Raw genomic sequence first — 24,312 nt, forward strand, 5'->3', positions numbered from 1 at the left:
AGCTTGAGTATAAATAAATTGAAGGTTGGCTCTAGGCTTACTTAAGAGTAGACCCATTAAAATCAATGGCACTTAAATTCTGTTCATTTCATTTGGTCTAATTATAATTATGACTAAGTCTAGATCCAACCTGATGTATACATGAAAAGGTACTGAAAAGACTGGGACAACATCTGTTTAAAGTCTAATGCAAAAGTATGTGTTTTTGGCTTTAAAAGGAGAAGATAAATCTAGCTAGCAACTTACTAACAGCAGCAATAATTCTGGCAAAGAATGGACAGAATAGAAATCCTCGATTCATATTGATTTAGAAAAAATGGTGATAAACAAGTAGATATTTAGCACACATAAAACAAAGACAATTAAAAGCATTTGGAAAAAGTCATTGTTTATTATAGTGGAATAATTTGTTCCAAGATTCTTCTGTAATTGTTAGTAAAACACAATAAATTTCCAATACAAACAATTCAGAGCAGAGCTATACAAATTGGTATTTATGTAGCCCTAAATATTTACAAGTCCTACCTGTATTCCACCTCATTTCTGCATTGCTACTGTAGTTGAGAGATGGAGTTTAGGCAGTAATTAAAACACATTTGTAAGTGCGTTGGTAAAGAATGAGAACCATAGACAACATAGGGTTAAAAAAACAGGACAAGACTATGTAAGGGCAATGGAGATTTTTTAAAACAAGGAAGTTAGAAACAAGAACAGCATGGATTCATGACTACATAGCTGAAGTCAGAAACATGGTCTCCAAAAACGAAAACTGTTCATTAATATTTCTGCTTGGTATGTAGGTGGAGAGATTTGTCTTCTGACGCATAATTGAAAGGATACTAAATACCAGTTACCAAGAGTAAACATTTTAATAAACACGTAAGGGTGATTAATTTGGACAAGGCCACCTGCCAGCATAGTTGCATCATTCAAAATTATTAAACTAATCTTGGATAAGAGCAACAGCTTGTGATGGGCAGGACAATATCAAAATGGCAAGATAAATCTGGCTGATGCAGCCAGAGAGTATCACCACAAGTAGTTCCAAATGATGTCTCCAAGTCAAGTGGGCACCTTGCACCCAAACTAAAGTAATGCCAAACAAAAACTTCCAAGTATCAAGGGATAGCAAAACCCATGAGCTCTTAAGATTAGAGCATCTTCATGACAAACGCCTTTCATTAAGCCCTGTCTTCTCTCTGTTTTCCTATCTGTCTTACAACCATATATGGTAGTTAGATCCTCTGGGCAGATATCATGTTGCTTCAGTGAAGCACTTGGTATACTTGGTATTAAAACAGGTCACATTGAAGGCTTAGTAGAATTACTTGGCACTACCTATACTTGACATTTGGATTTTGTTAGGAAACCAAGAAAAAGTAAACACTTTAAAAATGGGGAAAGAACGCCCCAAAATTCCATTGCATTAGATGCTGTCCTACTCATATACCAATATGAAGTCCAAGGTTTAACAAGCCTGTAAAAAGAGCAAAGGCTCTTTATAATACACTGACTATCATTATGTTGTCACATGAGCTATCACAACTGGGCAGATTACCAAAGCGTTTTCCATCATCTGTGTTTGAGCAATTATTGCTGCCAATTAACCGATTGGCTGAGCCACAATAGAAAGCTGATTCCATTTTCCATAGATTGAGTAAAATGTTAACCTTGCCCAGGGTAGGTAAGGCTGCTGAATCTTTCAGGAAAGCCTTTTTTCCCTTCTGATAAAGGGTGAATTTAAATAGATCAGACAGAAAAGTTAAATGTTCTTTATGAAGAACTATTGAGTCAACTGTGATTCACACATCAAGGTGTCTAATGTGTGCATTGGATGGCTCCAGGGGCCTACTGGCAGGGATAAAACATCCAAGGAATCCACAGCGTATCTCCCACCCCCTCTTCAAAAAATAATTCTCTGTTTCTAAGATACATGGAAGCTATAGAAAATCTAATCATCAGAAGAAATGTGAGACTATAAATGTGGAGAGGTGGATGGGGCAGCTAATTTACTATATTTGACGAAGTCAGTTCTGCAATCTAGGGGCCAATGGCAATTTTTTCCATCCTTAAGGGTTTGCTCTTTTTCCACACCTGGTAAATGTGATCAGTTGGAAGAACTCCACATCAACTTGGACAAAACCAAGATGGGTGGGAAATTTGACTGAAGTTTCTGGCCATTGTCAGCCAAGAATTCTGCACTTTTTCTTATACTAACAGGAAAGATGTCACTTACAGCAACTTACATGTTAAAGCGTATTAACACCCTACTCCAGAGTTCCAGCAGTTCCCAGTGACTGAAAATGCTTTATTTTGAACTTGGTATTTGTGTTTCTATAGAAATTGAATGTTATTTTAGCCAAAAAGGAAAAAAAGAACAATAGCATAAGAGGTCTCGGTAAGCACCAGGCAACAGTGTACTGGCAGTGGAAATGAGGCACATTTTGTAGAAACTGCCATTTCTTACAACCATGAGCATGAAAAGCTTGCTTTTTTAAAACAAAAAATAAAAGCCACGTTCATCAGGAACCTGTGCCAGCTTTCAGATTATGTAGTTCTGTGCAGTCTTTACAGGTCACAGTACCAGCCTTGATTTCAATTTTGCATACACACAAAACTGCTACATACCAGGTATGCATGAGGGAGATCCGCTGCTTAAAAAATATCAAGGTTTTACAAAAATTAATGAACATTTGTTCACTTTTATTGCAAAAGACCCCCTGCCAAAACAATCCCCAAAGAAAGCAAAAACGAAAACCTCAATGTCTGCTCTGCCCAGAATGCTGAGCATGCAGCAACAAAAGCAGACATAAGGAAGTGAAATGAACACAGCTTTTCAAGCTTCACTATAGGAAAATATTTAGTGGAAGACAAACCAAACAGAAAGCACCCATTTCTAAATGCTTTTGTGGAAAGGACTCCACTGCACATGTGATTTTGAGGAGTTTATTAAAGGAAAAGTGAAGCATCAGTTTTAAATTGTACAAAAGGAAAAAAAAACCTCATATTGTAAATGTACAATTTACAGAATTACTAGTAAAACCAATCAAGGAGACACATTAAAAAAACCTATTGACTGCAAACTGAACAGGAAACCCATTAGAGGTAACTTACTTGTAAGCGGCTTTTGTTTTACAGAAGTCTATAATGATCAATTAAAATTCAGTTTTGCATATGGATGCCTGTGGAGCACACACGTTTTGTCTGTGGTGGATTCAAATCAGCAGCAGTTATGCCACTCTGCCCACAAAACTGTAGTGCTACTGCACCCATTCCTGACCACTTTTGCGAGAGAACTTGTACTTTGTCCTGAAGCACCAACCCAGTGACTTTAGCAACTTTAAAATTTCTAAACAGCTACCTTGGAGGAGTGGCCTAATAATTGGGTCAACATTTTTGGCAACGACAATTTGAGAACTGCACAATTCTTAGCAGAAAACGTCCCTGCTGCTAAATGAGACTAGCGAGATTTGTGTTTTGTCTGATCTCCCAAAAGGTAAGCATTAGATGCACGTTGTAGTAATTAAAAGACCTGTCACAGTTATTTTGCAGTTGCTATAAAAAGCACCTCTAAAATGGATTTATTAAATTTGGGTCAATTTAGATGTGCTTTCAAGCACACGAATATTCAAACTCCAAAAAGCAGACTAGTTTGGCCTCATTTTCACAGATGTTCTCATGAACAGGAGCGGTCCTCAACACCAAGGGAAAAAAAATCAGTCCTTTAACTACATTAGCAGCTACCAGGAAGAATCATAATATCTAAGCAGAATGAAAGTCCAGATCATTGAAGACACTGAAAATCTCTTAGAACAATGAATTAGCTGATTACTTTTTGGATTGTTCTGCTTTTTAGAAAAATCATTTAATAATTACTCTTAATAATGCACAGTTAACACTGAGAATGTCGCTGTATTCCATTGTAAGCTTAAGAACGTCACCATCTAAGCACAAGTTTCTATGCAGCACATACAGTAAATCTAACTGGCAAAATTAATTTACAAAAATAGCACAAAAGGGTATTTACGGCATGGAAAGTTAGACACTTCTCTATGGTACAGTTAAAATTGCTTTGAAATGTGACTCCTGTTCCCTGCCCCACCCCCTTTCCCCCCTGTGATTTATGCTCCATAGGAAAGTTGCTGCTTTTGTACCTCAGATCTGACAGGGCATGTAATAGGTAGTAGAAACAGCAAATAGATTACTGTAGAACCACTGGTTTATTTTACTGAGAATATTTTATTTGCTGGTATATAAGTTGCTAAAAATGCACAGAACAAGTACCAATAGAAAATGTGCTGTTTGTGTGTTACCCTAGTGCTATATAAAATGAATATTACACAGCGTCTGTTGGAAAAGTGGTTTCATGGACATCTCTTATTTTATGCCCTATTATAAATAAAAATAAATCTTCTCAGAAGTATAAAATCTGGGTTTTTTCTTTTCAGAATCTGACTTTTTGGCAGAGATGCACACATCTGACTTCTAACCCCTTTTATAAGAGTGTTCCGCTCTCAGTGGTCAGAGAAAATCTAGAAGCGTACCATACTGCTAGTCACATCCAGTGTGTTTAACAACACTTCTCCAGCCAGGATGGCCTGCTGATAGCATCACTGCTGGTCAATGGCTGACAGGCATAAATTTAATAAAAATGGCTAGCTTCTAAAACATAAAAAGGCAAATGTTAAAACATTTTGAAGTTGTACAGCAGAAAAATAAAGTTAAAAAGTTTTGTTTTCATTCAATGCTTTCTGAAAACGTGTAGAACAGTTTTTTTGTTTTTACTGTTTTAATTTAAAAGCTTCTCCCCATCCAGGAAAAAAAACCTGTATTAGGACTGTCAAGGACAGGGAAACAAATGATTTGTAGGTCAGCCTTTCTGAGGTGACTGATTGGCCAATATTCCTTGTTGCATTAAGAAGCTCCTCTTCTCTGTCATTACAAAAAGGAAATGACCTTAATCATTTGGTTAAAAATCAAACCAAATCACATCAAAAATGTGGTTTTCATATAAGCTATCACAGTATATAGGCCTTGAGCTCTAAAGAACAGAGTTCCACATTTGTATAATGTCTTCGCCAGACTTCAGAACATTGGCATTCCAAATCCCTAAAAAAAGATGATTGAGAATGAGAGTTAAGCACTGGAAAATCATTTGCAGGTCCCAGTATCTAAAAATACTGAATTAAATCTTACCGAATCATCCTCAATGATAGCTGCAGAGTCAAAGAAATCTGGCCTCAATTCAGCTCGTTCTCGTCGGTTTCTTGAAGGGGGCTGAAAAGGAAATCTTTGTCATTCGGGTTTCGGTACAGAATACTTACTTAATTCAATCTTTATTGCTTGTTAGCCTAATAGGCCAATTGCAAACAAATAGAATAGTAGCAAAATAACATATTAACATAATAACATAATAGCATGTCCATACACCGTCTCACCGCAATCAGAGGAATAATACAAGATAATAAAAAACTGATAGTAGGCTCAATTGCAGTACCAGTACTGGCCCACATGTAATCTCAGATTAGTAAAATTTGATCCTATATGGCAAACAAAAGCTTCCGTACCTCCAGCACCCGCTGTACAAATTTGGCAGTCCTGAACGATATATAGTGATCAGAGCCTAACAATAATATCTGAGTTACATTTTTAGGTAACATGTGATTGAACCCAGGAATCGGGCTCGAGGTATTGCTTCCTCAGCTCGACATACACTGGACACTCAACTAGAAAGTGTGTCATATGGTATAGAATACACAAAGCTTTCTTTTCTTGCTCCTCTTAACAAGGATTGACAAATTCTTTATGCAAATAATTTAAAACCAGAAAAATATGAAATCAGTTTCTAAAATTAAAATCATGACATACTGACTCCATAAAGATGTATACATTGACTTTAACCATTACCCAGAGGGCCTTCTCTTCCGCCGCTCCCAAACTGTGGAATGGCCTGCCGGGAGAGATTCACCAGCTTAATAGTCTTTATGAATTTTTAAAAAACTATAAAGATGGATCTCTTCCGGCAGGCCACAATTTTAAAATGTCTTAAAAGATTTTGAGATTCTAAATAATGTATTGGTTTTATGTTTTTAATCAGTTTTATGTGTTTTATATTTTTGTATTCAATGTTTTTCCCCGCCTCGATCCAGAGGGAGAGGCGGGTAAGAAATTATTATTATTATTGCTCCAGGGCTGGGAAGAAATGCTGAAGTTCCTATTCCTTACTGGTTTCCCATAAGTGCAAAACTCTTTCAGGTCAGTCTATTGGAGCAGTGGTTTTTGTTTTTAAAAAGTGCAATGATGCAAGATAGGAAATTATCGGTGGACAAAATAAATGGGTTGTACTTGGTGAATGATGTGGCTATTGCCCATCCAGCACTTCTAAGGGCCACTTTTCCTTTAAAGCTGATACTCATAGGATTAACAGTTGAATGGTGATCAGTCCCACACAATAGACATAAACTGGAGCCCTCCACCTCCCACATATGGCCATACTGTTAAGCAGTAGTCTGTAAGTACTTTGTGCCTCCACAATTCCAAACAAACTCAATGCTCAGAATAAAAATGGTTTGGGCAAGACTGGATGGCATAAGGAATTAAAAAATGGGGGTGGGAAAGGGACTCTTAGGTGCTGACACCATGCCTCTTATTACTGAAAATCCTGCCTAAATATCTCTTAAGGCACAATTCTATGTATATTTATACAGAACAAAATCCTATAACACCCAGCATTCTCCACCCAGCACCATTTTTTAAATAGTTGCATTTGAAAGAGAAATTTACTGACCAAATCAATGACCATGGTGTCCTCAAACTCCTCATTCATGTCCTCTAGCTGCCCTCGTGAAGACATCATTACATCTTCAAAGATGGGCTCAGCATCATCCTCCATAAGACCCCGCCTAAGTGGGAGAGAGAAGGAATATGAACAAAGTCAAACATATATCCTTACTTTTGCTTAATTTAGAATATATTGGGTAAGATACTGATGGCTGCACAATAAAGGGAAAATTGTTATTGACCTTATTCTTCCTATCTACAAGAAATTGAATGCTCGCCATATAAACACCTTGTATGCATCTCTGTTTGCATATGCCCACAAAGAGAAAAACAACTGTCAAACTTTTCAGAAATCCCTTTCTTACAATAACTATTTGCATCTCATTATATTAGAAGTAGAGTCACCACATGCTGGTAAGTTCCATGGCCAAGTTTGATTAGTACCTGGGAAAGGCTTAATAAGACACATATGTACAAACATCTCATTCTTGATAATAACCATAGATTAAGTTTATTTGTTTTATAAAGCGTCCATTTACATTAAAGTTTAAACATCTGTTAGCTCAAAACAACTGGCCTACAGTATTACTATGCTCAGGCCTTTAGGCCCACACCTGATACTTTAATTCTGTCCAGCAAAATACACAAGTGCCATAATTTTGATTGGAGAGCTCGAGCACCAAACATATGTAGACAAACCAAAGTAAACCACGCTCTGACATGGACCAGGCCTTGTCACAAAATTCCCCTTTAACAGAGCTTTGAATCAGAAAGGAGACATTGAGCACTATTATTCAAGTGTTTAACAGATTAGAGCAGCAGTGCTCAATGTGTCTCCTACTCATCTAAAGAGCTTTTAACATTAATTTTGTGGCACGCTGTGGTCCATATCATAGTTTTGTTACTGTGTGCTGTCTGCATTTCTAGAGCTGTTGAAAGCCAAGAAAATCCAGTAAAGTGCCCACTGTATTATGGCTTAAGCAACCTCCATTCACTAGCTGCAGAATTATTAGCCAACAAATGTGTTATTAGCCAACAACAGTGTGTCAGCACTGTGGCTCTCATCACTTACACTGCATGCCTTACACCACTTCTTCCCTTCATGTAGTTCATTCCCGTCCTGTCTTTTCGACTTAAGTCTTCTAATTTCTGCTGGCCCAACCAAGATATCTGCATCTGAGGACTTAAGAGTAAAGTCAGTCAGTCACAGGATAGAGACTTGACATTACCAGGCTAAATGTTTGAGTTTTAATATTATTAATATGCCAAAAATGTATAAAAAAAGAAAAAGGGGGCTGGTACAAGGATAAACAAGGCTCCCAGGATTGCAATTCAACAATGTTTTTAAAGTGAATGGGTGATTCCTCTCTTTCAGCTGGCCTCACCAATGGCAATTGGTAGCTGGAGGGAGGGAGCTCTCAGCTGGAACTATATCTAAGCATGAAGGTTGGGGGAGGGTGCCTCATCACTGCTTTAAATAATACCTCAGAGGTTGGGCACTAAGTTAAAACATTCATCTTGCTTCTTTTTGTCTTTTAAGTGTGAAAAATGTAATCATAGTATCAGTGACACCACTTGCATTCCTTTAAAGACACCACCATAACCCTAAGATTTGTTTTGTTATGTTTCCTGTCACTGGGGAAGGATTTCATGGGTACGTACTTGTGTAAAAAATCTTGTTCAGATCCAGGTTCGGATTCATGCTCCTGGATTTGCTCCCCAATTTGCCGAGTGTTCTCTCTCAGCACCGTTGATGTGAGCTGTGGTGGCTGTAGAGTACTTGGAGTTTGGATGCTGTCATTTCTATTCAGCCAAGAGCCTTCAATATTCTCATCTGACATTAAGACAATAAATTATTGCAGTCAACAATTGTATACTGTGATTAGAAGTCTTAACATATGCATAAAAAAGTAATATACTTATTTGGAACAGATAAAAATTCAAAAGAAATGTTGCGTTAATACAAAATTTAGCTTTTTGCACACTGAACAAATGAAAATGAATAAATCTAGTAATTTCCCCAAAGTTGATTTCTAATGTATCCAGTAACATTTGTATCATTAAAAAGACATGAGCTCTACATGAAAAATGTTGATAAAATAATCAATGTCTCTTTGTAGGCCTATTTTAGGTAGTAGAGTCAATATTTGTACAAATCCCAATACAGCTTTGCAAAAGCAAAGAAAAATAACACTCAAAACAAGAAGAAGCCAAACCAGTATATTTTAAATACAAGTTTTGCATCTCCTTCCCCAGTTGCCTGTGCATCGTTAAAGAGCCTATATTTGACTTGGGTTTAAGTTATAAACACAGGACCAATGACTCTAGAAAGGGAATTTTGTGTCACCATCCTTTCCTCCAAATCCACTAATTTGTTCCAGTCCTTGATACAACAGAATATAGATCCTCAAAATTTCTATAGTAAATTTGCATTACCTTCCCAATGTCTCACTGCTCCTGCCTCCTCCTTTAAAGTTCACTCTAGCATGTGGAAATAAACATATTTCGCATACTACAGCTAGAACATGGGCACACACTCAACTAGAAGTATTTTTACACCAAGTACTATAAGGGTTTACAAAACTCTGGAGGGCCTGGTTGTGTGCCCACCTGTAAGATCAGTTAGGTTACTGAGCACACAGGACTGTACCTACTCTTTTGTGGCCCTTCAGTTTTGAAACACCCTCTCACCGTCATTTCCAGTGATCTACTTGAGCAGCATAGAGAACATGTTGCAAACCTGATCCACCGCATAAAATGCATTCTTTAAAGTCAAACTTACCCTCAACCCTTTTTTTGTGAAGTGGAGGCCGGCCTTTCTTATTCCTCACTGAAGAAGCTTTGCTACTGCTGCTTCCACTATTCACAGACATCCTATCATCCTCACCACCTGTAACTAATGAATTTCTGTAGGAAATCAATGGAAGCCATACATCTTCCCTCCTTTCCATCATCTGTTCTGTTAGGAACTTCTCCAAATAAGTATGACTGGAGTGGGGGCGGGGGAATGGAAAACAAGAGGAGCAAAGATAAAATAGTGAACACAACAGTTCTTTATATCAACAGTATAGCTTCTACCTTAATTAGCCATCAGATGTATTACATTCACCAGGGTCATCTACATCCTGGGTGAAGGCTAGCGCTTCAGAGATCGATTTACTCTGACTATTGTAGAGCAAAAATATCCCTGATTTTCAGATACAAATGAATTTAAGAATAATATCTTCCAATTATAGGTCTGGCTGTACTCCTCCTGACTTTTCAATCTCTTCTGACCTGGAAAATGACTAGGGTTTACAGAATTGTTCTCCAAATCTGTGGAGAGTATAAAATGCCTCAGCAATCCACTACCTTATTCCAGAGGCCCAACTGCTACGTAGGACATGGAATTTCCCCTCCCAGCCTCTACTTTGTGAGGCCTAACTACCTCAGCCTTTATTTTATAGCACTTACAAATCTGTAAGGAAGCCCATGTCTTGTCCTAATTAAGCTTAGAGGATAGCTCCTGGCATTCATACTCCCATCAGGTGTGAAGAGTTATTATTTGTTGAATAAAGTTTTGTGGATTACATGATGGACCTCTTTACTGTTTTACTCTGTACAGCACCATGTACATTGATGGTGCTATATAAATAAATAATAATAATAATATTCTCTCACATCTCGGTGAGAGGGCTTGGAACCATGACAGGTCTCTACAATTAATAATCCTATTCTGAGATGCACTTCGCTAGGCTCAAGTAGAACTTTATTTGCTTTTAGCCTGGAAATCAACGGCTTTCCTGCAAACAGCCTAAATGTTCAGTCACAAATGAAGTAAGAAGAACTCCAGTGGGCCAGTCCCATTACTGTCTGAGACAGAGATAACTAATTGATTTTCCATTCTATTCTGATAGAAAAGCAGGAAGAAAGGCTATGGAAACACAAACATTGAGGTTATGTATTCAGAACATCACCAGAGGATTTTGAATACAGCTAGATTCCAAAGTCAATGTCAAAAATTGACAATACAAGTACTTTCAAAGTATATACCTCTCTTAACTTGATGTACACAGGTTAGTAAGGTCTGCTTATAATCAGCTAAAATATTACTTACACCGTCTTTTTGTCCTGCCGCAAGAGTTTAGAAGAAAATTCGCTAAGCACTTCCAAGAAAGCAAGGTTAGGTGGTGGATATTCCTGTCCTTTCTGATTCTGGTATTTAAAGGCAAATTCTATGCCATCTCTGTAATAAGATTCAAAGAACATAAGCATTTACAATTACACAGGTATGGAATTTGTACTTCTTTACAGGCTATCTTTTTTTATTAGTGTCAAATCTTTCAGTTAAGTTCCACAAATACCAAAAACAAAACAAAAACAAAACACATGAAGTGAACTTTCTTTTCTTAATTGAGCAAGAAAGAACCAATGCAGAAGCAGGCTTACATGCTCATACACCTGATGCTGATGTGCATCTGGGTGCACATTTGCTGTCTACATTGTGGTAAACTGGCTCAACACATGAAACACCTTAATTAAAGTCGTCCCACTTGGCCAAGTCTAGCAGCAGTTCTCAAATGTCACAGGCTGAGATCTTTCCCAAAGCTTTCTACTGAGAACTCATGGATTGAGCCTCAAACCTTCTGCAGGCAAACCATGCCCACTACCAGTGAACAACGGCCCTTCCAACTGGATGTGTCTCTTGATGTGGATGAGAATATGTACCCCATCTGGGCATTACTTGTTGCAGGAGTCTAGCTGTATACAACTTTTATTTATTTATATTTTAATCTGCCCAATAACCAACATTCTTTGAACTGAATGTCCAAACAGAACTGGATCAGGCTTTTTATATAATTAATCATTTGAGTAACATAACAAGATTCTGGAATTCCTGTAACTTCTGCTATTTGCAACTGCTTTTAATATTTCTTATAACATTTTGTATTTTATCAGTCATAAGAGAGTTCAAAGCATGTCAAACACTCCTCAAGATGCTTAAAACAAAATAAATACAATATGAACTGCTTTTAGTAATATGTGATTAGCCACAATAATATATTAATGTGCCTGATGAGATAGACCACTTATTTGAGTCAATATTTTAAAGCATTCGTCTATTACAAAATCTTAATTATTTTCCCCAACATCAGCATATTTCCCATATGCACACATCTAATCCATAAGTAGAACAGTGAATTGTAATTCTTACTTGACAAGCTGATGTGATTCCCCATTAAAAAAACTCACATAGATTAATTGCCTTTCAATGTATTCCTTGCCACTCACTTGTGTAAGGTGGCTACAGCCTCTCTTGTCTTGATCTGGTCCAGACCAAAAGTAAGAGCAAATCTTCGGGCCAATTCCTTAATACCACTGACGTGGGCAGATGTCCTGTCCAAGTTAGGACCTTGCTCTTGAACAAGTTCATTAAACAGCTAAAGAAAGAACTCAATGGTTAAAACCTTAAAAACATTACTTAAGAGATTCAAGTGGAAGCCTGCAGTAGTACACATTAGTGTCATGTAGTCAGTATTTAGGGCTTAGAAATATTGCATCATCCCTTCAGAGCAGCAATGGGACCCACCAGGCCACTCCATCTGGCCCACAGAGACCTTGGGTGAGTGAGGCCCCTCCTTGGAGAAGGGGATGGGAGAGTGACCATAACCTCAAGGAGTGCTAAGGGAAGAAGAGGGAGGAGCAAAGCCAACTGCAGTCAGCTAGAGCCACTGCCTGAATCCCTTTCGCCGTGCAGAGAAAGGCATGGAGCAATTGCTCTATGCCTCTCTCTGCACAGCAAAGGGGGCCAGGTGACATCAGAAGGTGGGGCTTCAGGAGGGACAGGCCTGCCCACTGACTTCATATGGCCTTCAGAAGGTGTCTTAGGAAGCAATTTAGCCCTTCGGGGACACCCAGTTTTCCACCCGTCTTCAATTGGTCTAGACCAGAGACCCACTTCAGACTTACAACCTGCAACATGGGACCCACTTTTACAATTACCCCAAATGGTGGCAACAGCTTTGCTGAGACCTGTCTGGAGTGATCTTGTGACCCACTTTTGGGTCGCAACCCACCAGTGGAAGACCACTGCTCTAGAGCAACCAGGAGAGTCACTCCTACTGCAGATTGTTTCAGAAATTATAATTCCCTTTATAGAGATTAATATGTTAACAGGGAACATATGGGTGGGGTGCCTAAGATTCTTACCTGCTGCAAACTGAGAATGAGAGTTTTTGCACACTGGATTTTGTCAATTTGCCTTGTTTTACTCAATGTCTCCTTAATGATATCTCCATAGTCATTGTAGTACTAAAAGAAAGAGAAAAACAACCTTTCAGTTGCAGCACCTGTTTATCATCAAAACAACCTTTTGAAAAACAAACTCCTTATTTTGGGTTTTATATAGATTTCTCCCAAATTCTATGGTCCCCTTATGCTGATAAACCTTACTTTATTAATAGATGTCAGTATCAAAGCCTTAACAACATTAAATCCTTATCTTACTACAGAATGTTCAAAGTCTTCAATAGAAGGAGCTTCTGTTAATGGAAGAAAAGCTCCATTCCATTCTACTTCCATGAACAGCTCCGTCCATTTATGGAGCAAAGAGTTTGAATCCAATCCAGAGATTGAGATTAATACAGGTTCTACTACCTGGACAGAATTTACACGATGGATCTCATACACATGGACAGGAGGCTTCAGTGGGTTGTGGAGGGGGGGTGGCAGACAAAAATCAGGTGCTCTCAGATCTGTGAGTGTATATGCTTTCTGCTAAGGCAAAGCCACCATTGACTACAACTCATACACTTCAAGGTACAAATCTGACTTACTATTAGGAGAAAAGAGTGAATTATGGATCTATACCTTCATATAATGTTTGAAGATATCAGCTGCTGCATGCATGTCTACAATATCATAAATTATAAGCTTGCTAAAGGCAGCCAAAAGGTTCCTCCTCTTGTGTAAAGCTTCAATTTTATTAGCTTCATCCTCTTCATCTCCCTCTAAATGGTAAAAGAAAATCTTTGTTGCCTTTCAAATTGATACTGAACCTCATCACAACTAGCACATCATGCAATTCATTATTTATTATTAACATTTTTATTTATTTATTATCAACATTTAGCCTTATTAGCTAAAAACATCATGACAGTGCACAACAATTTAAAACACTAAAATATAACGTTAAAAACAGTAAACATTAAAATGACATAATTTTAAATATTGTGACCTATAAGAAAATGTTGCACTGTAGTGTTCCTGGCTGAACCCCTACTCTCTTCTAGCCCCCCTTTCCATTCCACGCCCCGCTCCAACAGTCAGTCAGTCAGCATTCCATAGCAACTGGACTTCCTCAGTCCTCATTGCGCTGTTTTGGGGGATGCTCCCTATTTGAGGATTTATTCTTCTAAACATTTTTTCTTCTGCAAATCTTGGTGTTTCCCCACTCCTGCTAATACCTCTATTTTGTATGGCTGGTGCCATTTGGGCTAAATATGGACCAACACCCTAAGAACTGAGTTCACTATTAGTATATCAGGGGTAGGCAACTTGTGGCCCTCCAGATATTTTGGCCTACAACTTTCATGAGCCCCAGCCAACATAACCAATGGTGAGGGATGATGTGAGTTGCAGGCCACAAGTTGCCCAACACTGGTATAGATGATTCTTACACTGGTAGAGCAAAATTATGAGCACTGGTAAGAATTTGAACTCTGAAAACTGAGTTTTCATTGCAACTACATAACACGTTCAACCTTTTGACTGATCCACTCTATTTCATTTTTTTAAACTAAGGACAAACAAAATCAGACACTTAAAATTATACTCTATTCCCAGCTATACTGAATGCTCTAACTCGCTATCAAAGCAATAATGCCACTTCTCAAGTTACTTTAAAGATACAGGCAGTTAGACAATCATTTCTACAAGCTGCTTGTGCACTCAACCTCTCTCCAAAACAGATGGATTATATTTTCACACACACATAATGCAACCTAGAAAAATGGGGTTTAGAGGACATTGCTGAAGACAAATACATGACAATTAGAGTCCATAGATTGAATAATTAACTAGGTAAACTGCATTACAAAAAAAGTCAGATACTTTTTTCCAGCTACTTTAGAACTACTTGTTCCAAATCAAGGTTACTAAATGCATACCCATGCTCTGGTTCTCATCATCCTGGTCAATGAAGACATGGTCCATTACAAAACTAAGGAGTTCAGATTGCAGGCCTGAATCTGGGTTAAACACCAAAGGCTGAAGACCCTCCCTGCCTCCACTCATCAGCTGGTGGCTAAAAATCATCAAGAGATCACACAGCAGCATGAAAGCCTGGAAGACAAAATTACTGCAGTCAGTCATCCCATAGATAAAGAAAAGTACAAGTATACAGGATTCCAAATGATCAACCTGAAGAGGGTTTGTAATTTAAACACATATATTTGGTGGACTATGCTGGTCAGTTGTTGCATAAAGGGATCATGCCCAACCAAGAAAAGCTACTTGAGAGGAAGCAGCAATTAGTGATATCTTCAAACTATGGTAAATTGCTTCTTTAGCCATGTTGGTTTGGATATAACAATAAACTATTACATCAGGGTTAGGCAACCTTTGGGGGACCATTGACACATTCGGCAATTTCAGAAACTGTCGTGGGCACCACAACAAAATGGCTGCCATGGGAGGCGTAGCTAGTCATAAAGGACAAGTAACCTGTTCAAACAATTGTGTATAAGTCAGAGGTAGGGGCTGAGCCACAACACAATTTTCAGTGCCAACAGCAATGTAAGTAACAGAAGGCAAACTCTTTTTCTCTCCCCATCCTCCTTTGTTAGCCAAGTCATTCCCCCCATCTCTTCTTCTCTCTAACTCTGGATCATCATAACTAGGTGCACACTCTCTTCATTCCCTAAGAATGTCTCTGAGCCTCATCATGAAGCCCAGAAGTATTTGTGGAAATGAAGATGGCAGCAGCTGAAGGCACTCACTTTCCTACTTACCCCTGCATTACATTATCAAAGTTGATTGTGTTGAAAATGAGCCACAGCAAGCCTTGGACTCGCATGCTCCCCACTCCCTTCAGTTTCACAAGCTAGGAAGCTGGCTTGTTTCAAACATAGTTAAGATTAACCACAGTTTGCTGAGATCAGATGAAACAATAAACTGTGGTTAATTAAAAAAAGGAAGTAATTTTTTACAGTTATCTTGAAGTTGTGCTCAAAGAGGAGGAGGGGAGTGCAAGAGCCCAAGGCTCTCTGTGACTCATTCCTATCATTATAGATGATTTATTGTGATGTCCGAACTGCACCATTATATCATGAGATCCAAAAGGTAAAGCTGTGAATGTACATAGGTACAATATTATTTGTATTTTTTAAAAAAGAAGATTAAGCAAGTCTTCAAGTTGTCCCATGACATGTTTGAAAATATGGTATGAGAAATGCTAAAGTCCATATTTAGCATGTCTCTTTAAAAAGTTTTTAAAAGGAAAAACATTTAACAACAATGTTACTACTATTAACCATCTGGCAAAGGTAAAGACAGGGCAAATTTGAAATCTGATATGATTTCAAGGCCAGCCACTTAAGACTCAAAAGTAAGAACTCTCTGTGGGCTTCTAAGTTCAAAATACTCTAGTCACTGATTCATAAAAAAAAGTACATTAATGCACATCTATGGAGCAGAAAAATATAAAAACAGGATATAAGAAGCAAAAACAAAGATAAGCAGCAAAGTTAAGGTGAGCAGTAGTACAGTCACTCTAGGTCTAAGATCGGGAACGTTAACCAACTTGTTGGTACAATCCAACACAGCCCTCATGAAGCAATGAACACACAAACCTCACATGAGGGAGGATAATTAATGGCAGGGAAATCCCATGTGTAAGAGTGTGTGGGAGAGACGGGAGTGACATGGCACGGGAATAAGTTGCCCCTTGAATTTTGAAAGGACACCTAGAGTTCTAGTGCTTACTTGCAAAGAATTTTAATTAATTTGCTATACATGTTGGCTGTTTTGATAGAAACCAGGAGGAAAATACAGGATGTTGGAAATTTCATGAAGAAGGATTAGAACAAGCTCTTTGAAATGAAGACTTCCAATCTTCATCCATATTCCTATTCAACCTAAAATGAATTATTCTTCACTCTATGACTAATTACATTTATCCCTCATGAAAGATCCCCAAAGTGAACACAAATGACTTTAAAAAGGAAAAAAACACATTCTGGCAGAAATGGAATAGGCTTATGAATTCGTTTTCAAGTTAATCAAGGAGAGTCAATATTTTGTTTTGCATGAAACATTGTGTGGAAACAAAGTGTTAAAAATACTGCTGATATATATTTGATATAATGCAATTTAATTCAATTGTTTTACCTGTTCTTTAACTGGAGTATTGACATTTGATAGACACTGCTGGCAGACAGCCAGAAATGATTTAACTGTTTTCCTCAACACCAACAAATCTTCCTGGAGGAAACATTAAGTATGGGTTAATTCTTTGTACGTTAGTCAAAGTTTTCCAAATTAGGGGGTAACAATAAATAGACAATAGCCCCAGCAACAGAGAGACAGGGAAGTAAATAAGATTACTAGAGAAAACTTAAAATTATTTCTAGCCAATCTTTTGGCCCACATAGGGCCCCCAAAGTGGCTCACAATTACAGAATTTAAAAACAAGAGGAACACAATACAATAAACTACAGAGAGCTAAAACCAGTCAGAGAACATACATTTCAGGAGACAGTTCACGCATCTCTCATGTATTACCTTGTTTGGCCCTTCAGTTAGTACCTAAATTTTAAATAAACTACTGTTTCTCTATCCTATATCATGCTGTATATCTCTTTTCCCCCCTTCTCTGCCACCCCCCCCCTCACGAAGCAAGCAACCCACCTTCTGCCTGCAACTTCTGCTGTTTCCTTCCCTTCAGCACAGAAAAACAAAAACAAAATCCCATACAAGTGTTGACTGTGGACAACTGAAGGGCTGTCTTTTGGAACTGGAGGGCTGTTGGCATGTAAGTGATCAAGGAGTGTGTGTAGGGTTTCCCTGGAATTTACAACGCCTTGCTATTTCTCTCCTATTTTTGCCTTTTTCTGTGCAGCGTGTTGCTGGTGGAGCAGACAAATGTGGGCTCAAAGGGTCACAGATGCCCTTTGATGTTGCCCTATGAGTCACCTTGCCTACTTTAGGTTGGACCTTGACCACTGCTGCAGGCGTCCCCCAGGAAGTTAGCCACAAGGGAATGTGGCCCATGGGACCAAAAAAGACTCCCATAATAGGGGCAGAGATATCTGGTTACATTTTAGCCTGGGAGGCTAAGTTCTTATGGCACAATGCAACCTACAGGGAAGATCCAAAACTCAAATTAATTTCTTCTTTTAGATCAATCTAATCTAATATGTTCATACCTGCAGGAGTTACCACCCTGTAGAACACTAAGAAAACTAATCATGCAATGATATATGTGAGAACACAGCACAATGAAATGAAATGAAATGAAATGAAATGAAATGTATAACATCTTCAAAAAGACTGGGATCCAAAGGGTCTCTTACTTTTGAAGGAGATCCTTCTGTAATCTTCACCAGCTGCCAGAGAATAGAATAATGGGAACACTGAAGAGCCTGAACCACTATCTGAAACAAAGGGACATAACATGAAGACACCAAGAACAAAGTTTATACAATTCTGAACATATATAAATAAATTTGAAAGAAAAAAAGCATCTGCTTTAATACTCATTCAAAGTTATGCTTTTAACTACTTTAATATACTTTTGTTGAAAGGACCAGTTGACCTATATTTGGTGGGTGGGGTGTGACTTTAAAAAATAGAAAAAAGGGGAAACCATGACTTGGTTCACACAACACAAGAAGCCACAGTGGGCTGTCACTATGGGTTGTTTCAGGGTAGCTTCTTGTGATATCTGAATCCAGAGCGTTTTTTTCATTGTGGGTTGTTTGGCCACCCTGAGAAACCATGGTTTGTTGACAGCTTGTTCAAAATGGCTTGTTGTGACGATCTGTCAGAGCAACATGGATTGTCAGAAACAGCTAGAGATCAGCCGTGCAAGAGCAGCAAAATGCCCTGTTGCTCCTCACATTCTTGCTAGTGTTGCCACCATCCTCCCTCAACTCTTTTCTGTGCCCTCCACCCAATGCTCCAAAAAGTTAAGGAGGACACTGGAGAGCGTCCCAAATGCATACATAAACTTTTCTTCCCCTTTTTCAGTCTTGTGTAAGTATGCATGTTCAAAAGTCTGCTGCTATGAAATTTACCTCAGTTCCCCCTCTGCTTTACTTCTCTGTGTGAAATGTTTATCTTTAGTGATCCCACTCTTTACTCTCCCTTGAAATTACTCTCCTGTCACTGCTCTGTAATTACTTCAGTAGTACATGAAGCAGTCTTTTTTAAAAAGGGTGTTCATTAGCAGGGAAAACATGGAAGTAGAAGATGAAATTGACAAGAGGAGGATATCAGTATGCTGGGCTAAATAAAGGACAAGTGGCCTTGTGCTCCTGCGCACTTGCGCAAGACCCTGAATATTTTTTTGTTAAGTTTGCGAATGCATTACTGTGTTCATAAGGACACACACAATTATATGCATTTGGGAATCTGATGGGGGAGTGGTTCTCTTGTGAGCTGGCAACCCCAGAGGACCAACTGCAAAAAGGGTATAGATGTAGGGAACAAGGAAACAAGGATTTCTGCCACAAAGCTGCCTAGGATATATGCTGGGAGTGGATGGAAGTAATGTGTGGGAAACAAGCCACAGCAAGCTTCAGAGTGTCTGATAGTCTGCCAGGAGTAACAAGCAAACTATCAATTTATTCTCAGGATGGTGTAGCATGACATGTGAACTCACAGTGGTTTAAAGCAATGGATGCTCAAGCTTTAGATACGATATTAAGACATCCTAAGCATCTCCACTTAAATTTTCTAATTTCAGCAAGGCAATTCCAAAACTGGAATTGGTTTAGTTTGATATTATGAACATATATTGCTAGGGTACAACATTAACTAGCAACCTCAAGGAGGCATCACAGAATTAAAAGAAAGCATAAAGTAGTTAGAGACATTTCAGGCTGTAAAGAATTATCTTATTCTATTACAGATACAGACAAACCTATCTATCATCAAATCAACGGTGAGAAATATAAATCATAATGAGTTGGTCTCCCTTCTCAGAGTGTCAAGGTAAACACAGGCACATTCTGTGGTATTCTTTATTTCAAATTCTAGTTGCAATCCTGAGATTTTTGTGTGTGCATTTCCTCTGACATACTGTGAACTGACAAGGAAGTTTTAGAAATACCTAGAGAGCTTCAGCTATTGGGTGGTATACAAAAACAATTAAAATATTCCTAGCACAGGCCACTAAATTATTCATATGGAAAGCCAGAAAGCATAAATCCCAAATCAATTAAGCAGAAGATACAACACTTGCAACATATGATAATACAGCTTTGCTTTTTTATCATCTATGGTGTTACAGGCCAGAGCAATGTAACAGTAAACTTAATTACATATTAAATATGGATAGAATCCTATAAATAATGAGTGGATTTCCATCCATGAGACAGGAATTTCTTGCCTTTTCACACTTGCTATTGTTCCCTGCACTCCCCCCAAAAGCTGTTCCTCGAATGTTTTGGGGGATCCTCTGGGGCCATGTTTCATGCAGTGAGGGGGGCTGCAGCTGTGAAAGGGGTCTGTGGAAACTGTGGACACCCTATAGGTGAATGAAAGTGCCTTATTGCTCATGCAAGTCATACTTAGATCTAAGCAATTATTTACAGCTGTATGTAGACACATAGTCATGAAAACCAATAACTCATTGAAAGATGTTGCAACAGTATTCCATTTTCAGTTTTTAGATAAAGAAAAATAAAAGAATCAGAAGACAAACAAGATGGCTATAACTGCACATTATGAGGATGTGCTTCACTTATACCTTAAAATTGTAACTAAAATGACCCTATTTTAGCACTTATTTTGTAAAAGGGAAAGTTTATGTCCCTAAAGCTGTAAGAGTAAGGCAAAATTAACCCAGTGGGAATTAGTTCTAGGAGACATACATAGGATTTCATTCTAAGTAGACACTACACATACATTATAGTTATTACCTGCTCTGGCATGGCTCCATGTTCAATTCCAGTCCTCAGTAACCTGTAGCAGTTACTAAACAAATCCCATTTTGTAAGATCGTGAGCACTGAAAATAAAATTAAAAAGCATTAGTATAATAAATAAAAGCTTAATAAAACCTCATTTATTACAATAAAGTCATTGCTGTGATTAGGTGGATTAGTAACTCAATCGTGTATCATTTCTTAAACCTTAGATTTGCTTCAGAAAACGTATGCTTCATAACCATCTTGCTTAGAGCATTTCTACCCTTCAATAAATATTTCCAACACACATTAAGCCTTCCAATCTCTTTAGCATTTCAAGTCTTTGTTCAATATATCATTTCCCCTATTTTATGAAACACTGAGTATCAAATGTAACTGCCTATGCAACATCATTTGACTTGGTGAAAAACATGTAAAACTACATACTTGTGAAAAGATGTTAACCTCTTTAAAGTGGAAAGAACATTGTATACATCATCATCATCCGCTTCTTCTCCCTGGAAACAGAACACACTGGGTCAAGGATTCAGCGCTACGATTGGAACTGAGTGTGTGTACGTGTGTGTATGTTTTAGAAACTGACCTCCCCAGTTCCAAAAGTCGTAAGCTGAGCCCAAACTCCTAAAAAAATTGGTAAAGGGGACTAGTGTGATACCGGCTCAGCCTGATGCAGTCGCTCATTTCAATTCCCATTCAAAAATGTTATGCCACCATTTTATGTTCAATGGTGCCATGGCTGCATCCCAGGTAGAAGGATTCATGGGAGATATTGTTCCCATAGATCTTGATATCCTAGCAGGGTTCTTAGGATACAAGGGAAACATATCTCTCATTGATCAAAATACTCAAAATGCTGAAGTATTGCTGATAGTCCAGTTGAAGTTCTGTAGCAAAGTTTCCCTGTGGAGCACTGTGCATACCAATGACCAGCTGAAATTCAGGATGTGATCTGATAGTGTTGTACTACAGTTAATAACATCTGTAGTAACAATTGTACTTGACAGGAGATAAACAGGTTAAATGTGAGAATATGTTTACTAGCATGTGTTTCTAGAAAGATAAACTCTTATTTTAAGCTTCACAATTTTTATTTTTATTTTGCTTGTAAATGACACACACACACACACACACACACGCACACTTTGGTCAAACATTAAGTGCCTCAGATACTGGAATTGTTTACAAGGCTGGAGAAAAGATAAAGCTGACTAAAATAACTAATTAATATTAATAATATTCTGGCACTAACGTGTGGGCAGATTTTTTTTTTTTTTTACTATTTGGGGTGGGTGGGAGAAAGGATTTGAACAAACCTCATTTAATAGATCCTCTACAGAATGGTTGAATCGATCCACAAATTCATCAATGAGCTGGCTGTGAGCTATGTCAACTCTATTCTGAATGGTATATTCTTCACTGCATAGGATGCTATATGTTTTGCTACAGGCTTCAAGGACATCTGATTCCACGTGTTTTTCTACAACAAATTTAATCTGTTTCAACAAGGCATCCAAATGCTGTGGAACAGAGAGGAAATTTGGTCATTTCTTCAAGTATTTATACAGCATATTCCTTTATGTTAAGCTAAACATAAATCACCACAAGATAGCAACATAAGACAGCAATCTAACACAAAAACTTTGAAATGAATTGGTACTACTCAAGACATCTGAAAATTAACCAGAAGCACTATTCTGAGATACTATACCTTCTCCATTCTTCCTGTACTGTAAATTTCCAAGTCAAAATATTGAGGGATTTGAAGAAGATTTGCCACCTTCTCTGCATCAGCAGAATACTGGCAACATAGGGAAAAAAAGGAAAATGAATACTCAAGTTACTAGAAGAAATCATATAATTAACATTAGGAGTAACATTCTAGCAGATATACCTTTGACAGTAGCATGGGAAGTGCAATAATGAAGTGTTCTGTTAGCTTGTTTCGGTCATCAATCTGAGTTTTTCTTTCTTTTGCTGTTAAAACCTATAAAATTAGAAGCATATTACCTCATTAACAGCTAAAGTGTCATTCATCTTTGGCATTCACTGTTATTTAAGCTAAGCGGCACAAGATGTGCCCGCTATCCAATAAGATGCCTAATTAGTGTTGCAACAGCCAATTATAAAAAAACCAAACCTAAATTGTTATAAGAACATACTAGTTGGACTCCACCGTAATAATACCATGGTTGGGTTTGCACAATCGTGGGGGCGAAAGAACCATAGATAGTTCTTTCTCCACCACTATATTTGCCTGTTGACAAACACGATCTACATAATTACCCATGATGCTGCATGGGTTGCCATGTCATCCGAACCCGGCGGCGGCATGGTGGTGCTGGATTCGTATCTACTTTGTACCCACCCTACAACCTCTACTGCAAGTCTGGGTAGGATGGATACAAAGTCATCCCTGTTGTGCCGCATGCGGAGTATGGACGATATGGCAGCCTGCGCTGCATAATAATGTAAATTACAACCGGCACGTGCAGGGCGGGGAAAGAACCAACTATGAATTCTTTTGCCTACATGATCAAGTGAACCCAGCCCCCTTCAAAACTGCACCTTCTAGCTGGGAATGCTGCAGTGTAAATGAATACAGCAATACATTAAACTAAACTGAAAGCTGATTTTTCAGCATCTTCCTGGCTTAAGAATAAAATAAAAATAATAGTATTAAAATATGCACACTGGTGATTAATATCAAGTTGAAAGAGCAACGCCAGACATCTATATTTCATTCTGGTTGATAGCATGGAAACTGATAATTTCATCATTTGTTTACTTCACTTTGCTGGCACTCTGGCTGACACAATGTATGTCACTGCACCCAGGTAAAGTGTAGCACACCCACCCAAACAGTCCTTCAGGTACATCCCTGAACACTTACCAAAACAAACACTATGTTCTACACATGTAATGTGAAAACAACTCTAAATTCTCATTGGCCAATGGAAATCAGCCCTATCTGAATTTTATAAGACAGCTTCCTTGTTAAATGGCCACTGTTGTATAAAGGGTCAATAGCCTGTATTTGAATATAGTTCCCCATTACGTGTTTCTGAACTATTTGTTCTCTCCTAATGAAGGTTCCCAACTGGAGAACTACTGAATATCAATAAAATGCATGTGCCTTGGCTATATTTTAGCTGTGAAAAATAATTTTAAAGTGAAAAATAATTTAAAGACGTACTCTCTTCCCAGTTCCTCTGCCCACTGGAGGATGTGCTTCTGCAGCTTGTCGAATTGTACATACCATCAGCTCTATAAGTGCACTTTCCTGCCGATCAGACATTGCTACAGAGACAGCAAGAATTTAAAATGGAACAGTGAAATGCAGACAACAAATCTATGAAAGAATCAACAGCTAAAATCTTTGTTCAATATTCTGAATAGTTTCA

The 24,312-nt window shown here is 38.1% G+C and overlaps 1 protein-coding gene across 2 annotated transcripts in view; it reads right to left on the reverse strand.

Moving 5' to 3' along the window:
- Positions 1–2,930: 2,930 nt before the first annotated feature.
- The window catches only part of STAG1 (STAG1 cohesin complex component), a 135,403-nt gene continuing 114,021 nt past the window's right edge, over positions 2,931–24,312 (reverse strand). For both annotated transcript variants that reach the window (XM_063132354.1, XM_063132355.1), the window contains exons 16-34: positions 24,105–24,208; positions 22,803–22,895; positions 22,620–22,709; positions 22,225–22,428; positions 21,338–21,408; positions 20,904–20,991; positions 18,333–18,413; positions 17,149–17,241; positions 14,928–15,102; positions 13,630–13,769; positions 12,970–13,071; positions 12,052–12,200; positions 10,877–11,005; positions 9,563–9,768; positions 8,443–8,614; positions 7,853–7,963; positions 6,788–6,902; positions 5,197–5,277; positions 2,931–5,109 (exon numbers count right to left, since the gene is read on the reverse strand). In XM_063132354.1, coding sequence (XP_062988424.1) covers positions 5,086–5,109; positions 5,197–5,277; positions 6,788–6,902; positions 7,853–7,963; positions 8,443–8,614; positions 9,563–9,768; positions 10,877–11,005; positions 12,052–12,200; positions 12,970–13,071; positions 13,630–13,769; positions 14,928–15,102; positions 17,149–17,241; positions 18,333–18,413; positions 20,904–20,991; positions 21,338–21,408; positions 22,225–22,428; positions 22,620–22,709; positions 22,803–22,895; positions 24,105–24,208 — 2,228 coding nt within the window. In that variant the 3' untranslated portion in view covers positions 2,931–5,085. The remainder of the gene's footprint in view (positions 5,110–5,196; positions 5,278–6,787; positions 6,903–7,852; positions 7,964–8,442; positions 8,615–9,562; positions 9,769–10,876; positions 11,006–12,051; positions 12,201–12,969; positions 13,072–13,629; positions 13,770–14,927; positions 15,103–17,148; positions 17,242–18,332; positions 18,414–20,903; positions 20,992–21,337; positions 21,409–22,224; positions 22,429–22,619; positions 22,710–22,802; positions 22,896–24,104; positions 24,209–24,312) is intronic.

Source organism: Elgaria multicarinata, chromosome 8, assembly GCF_023053635.1.
Source record: "Elgaria multicarinata webbii isolate HBS135686 ecotype San Diego chromosome 8, rElgMul1.1.pri, whole genome shotgun sequence".
Lineage (NCBI taxonomy): Eukaryota > Metazoa > Chordata > Lepidosauria > Squamata > Anguidae > Elgaria > Elgaria multicarinata.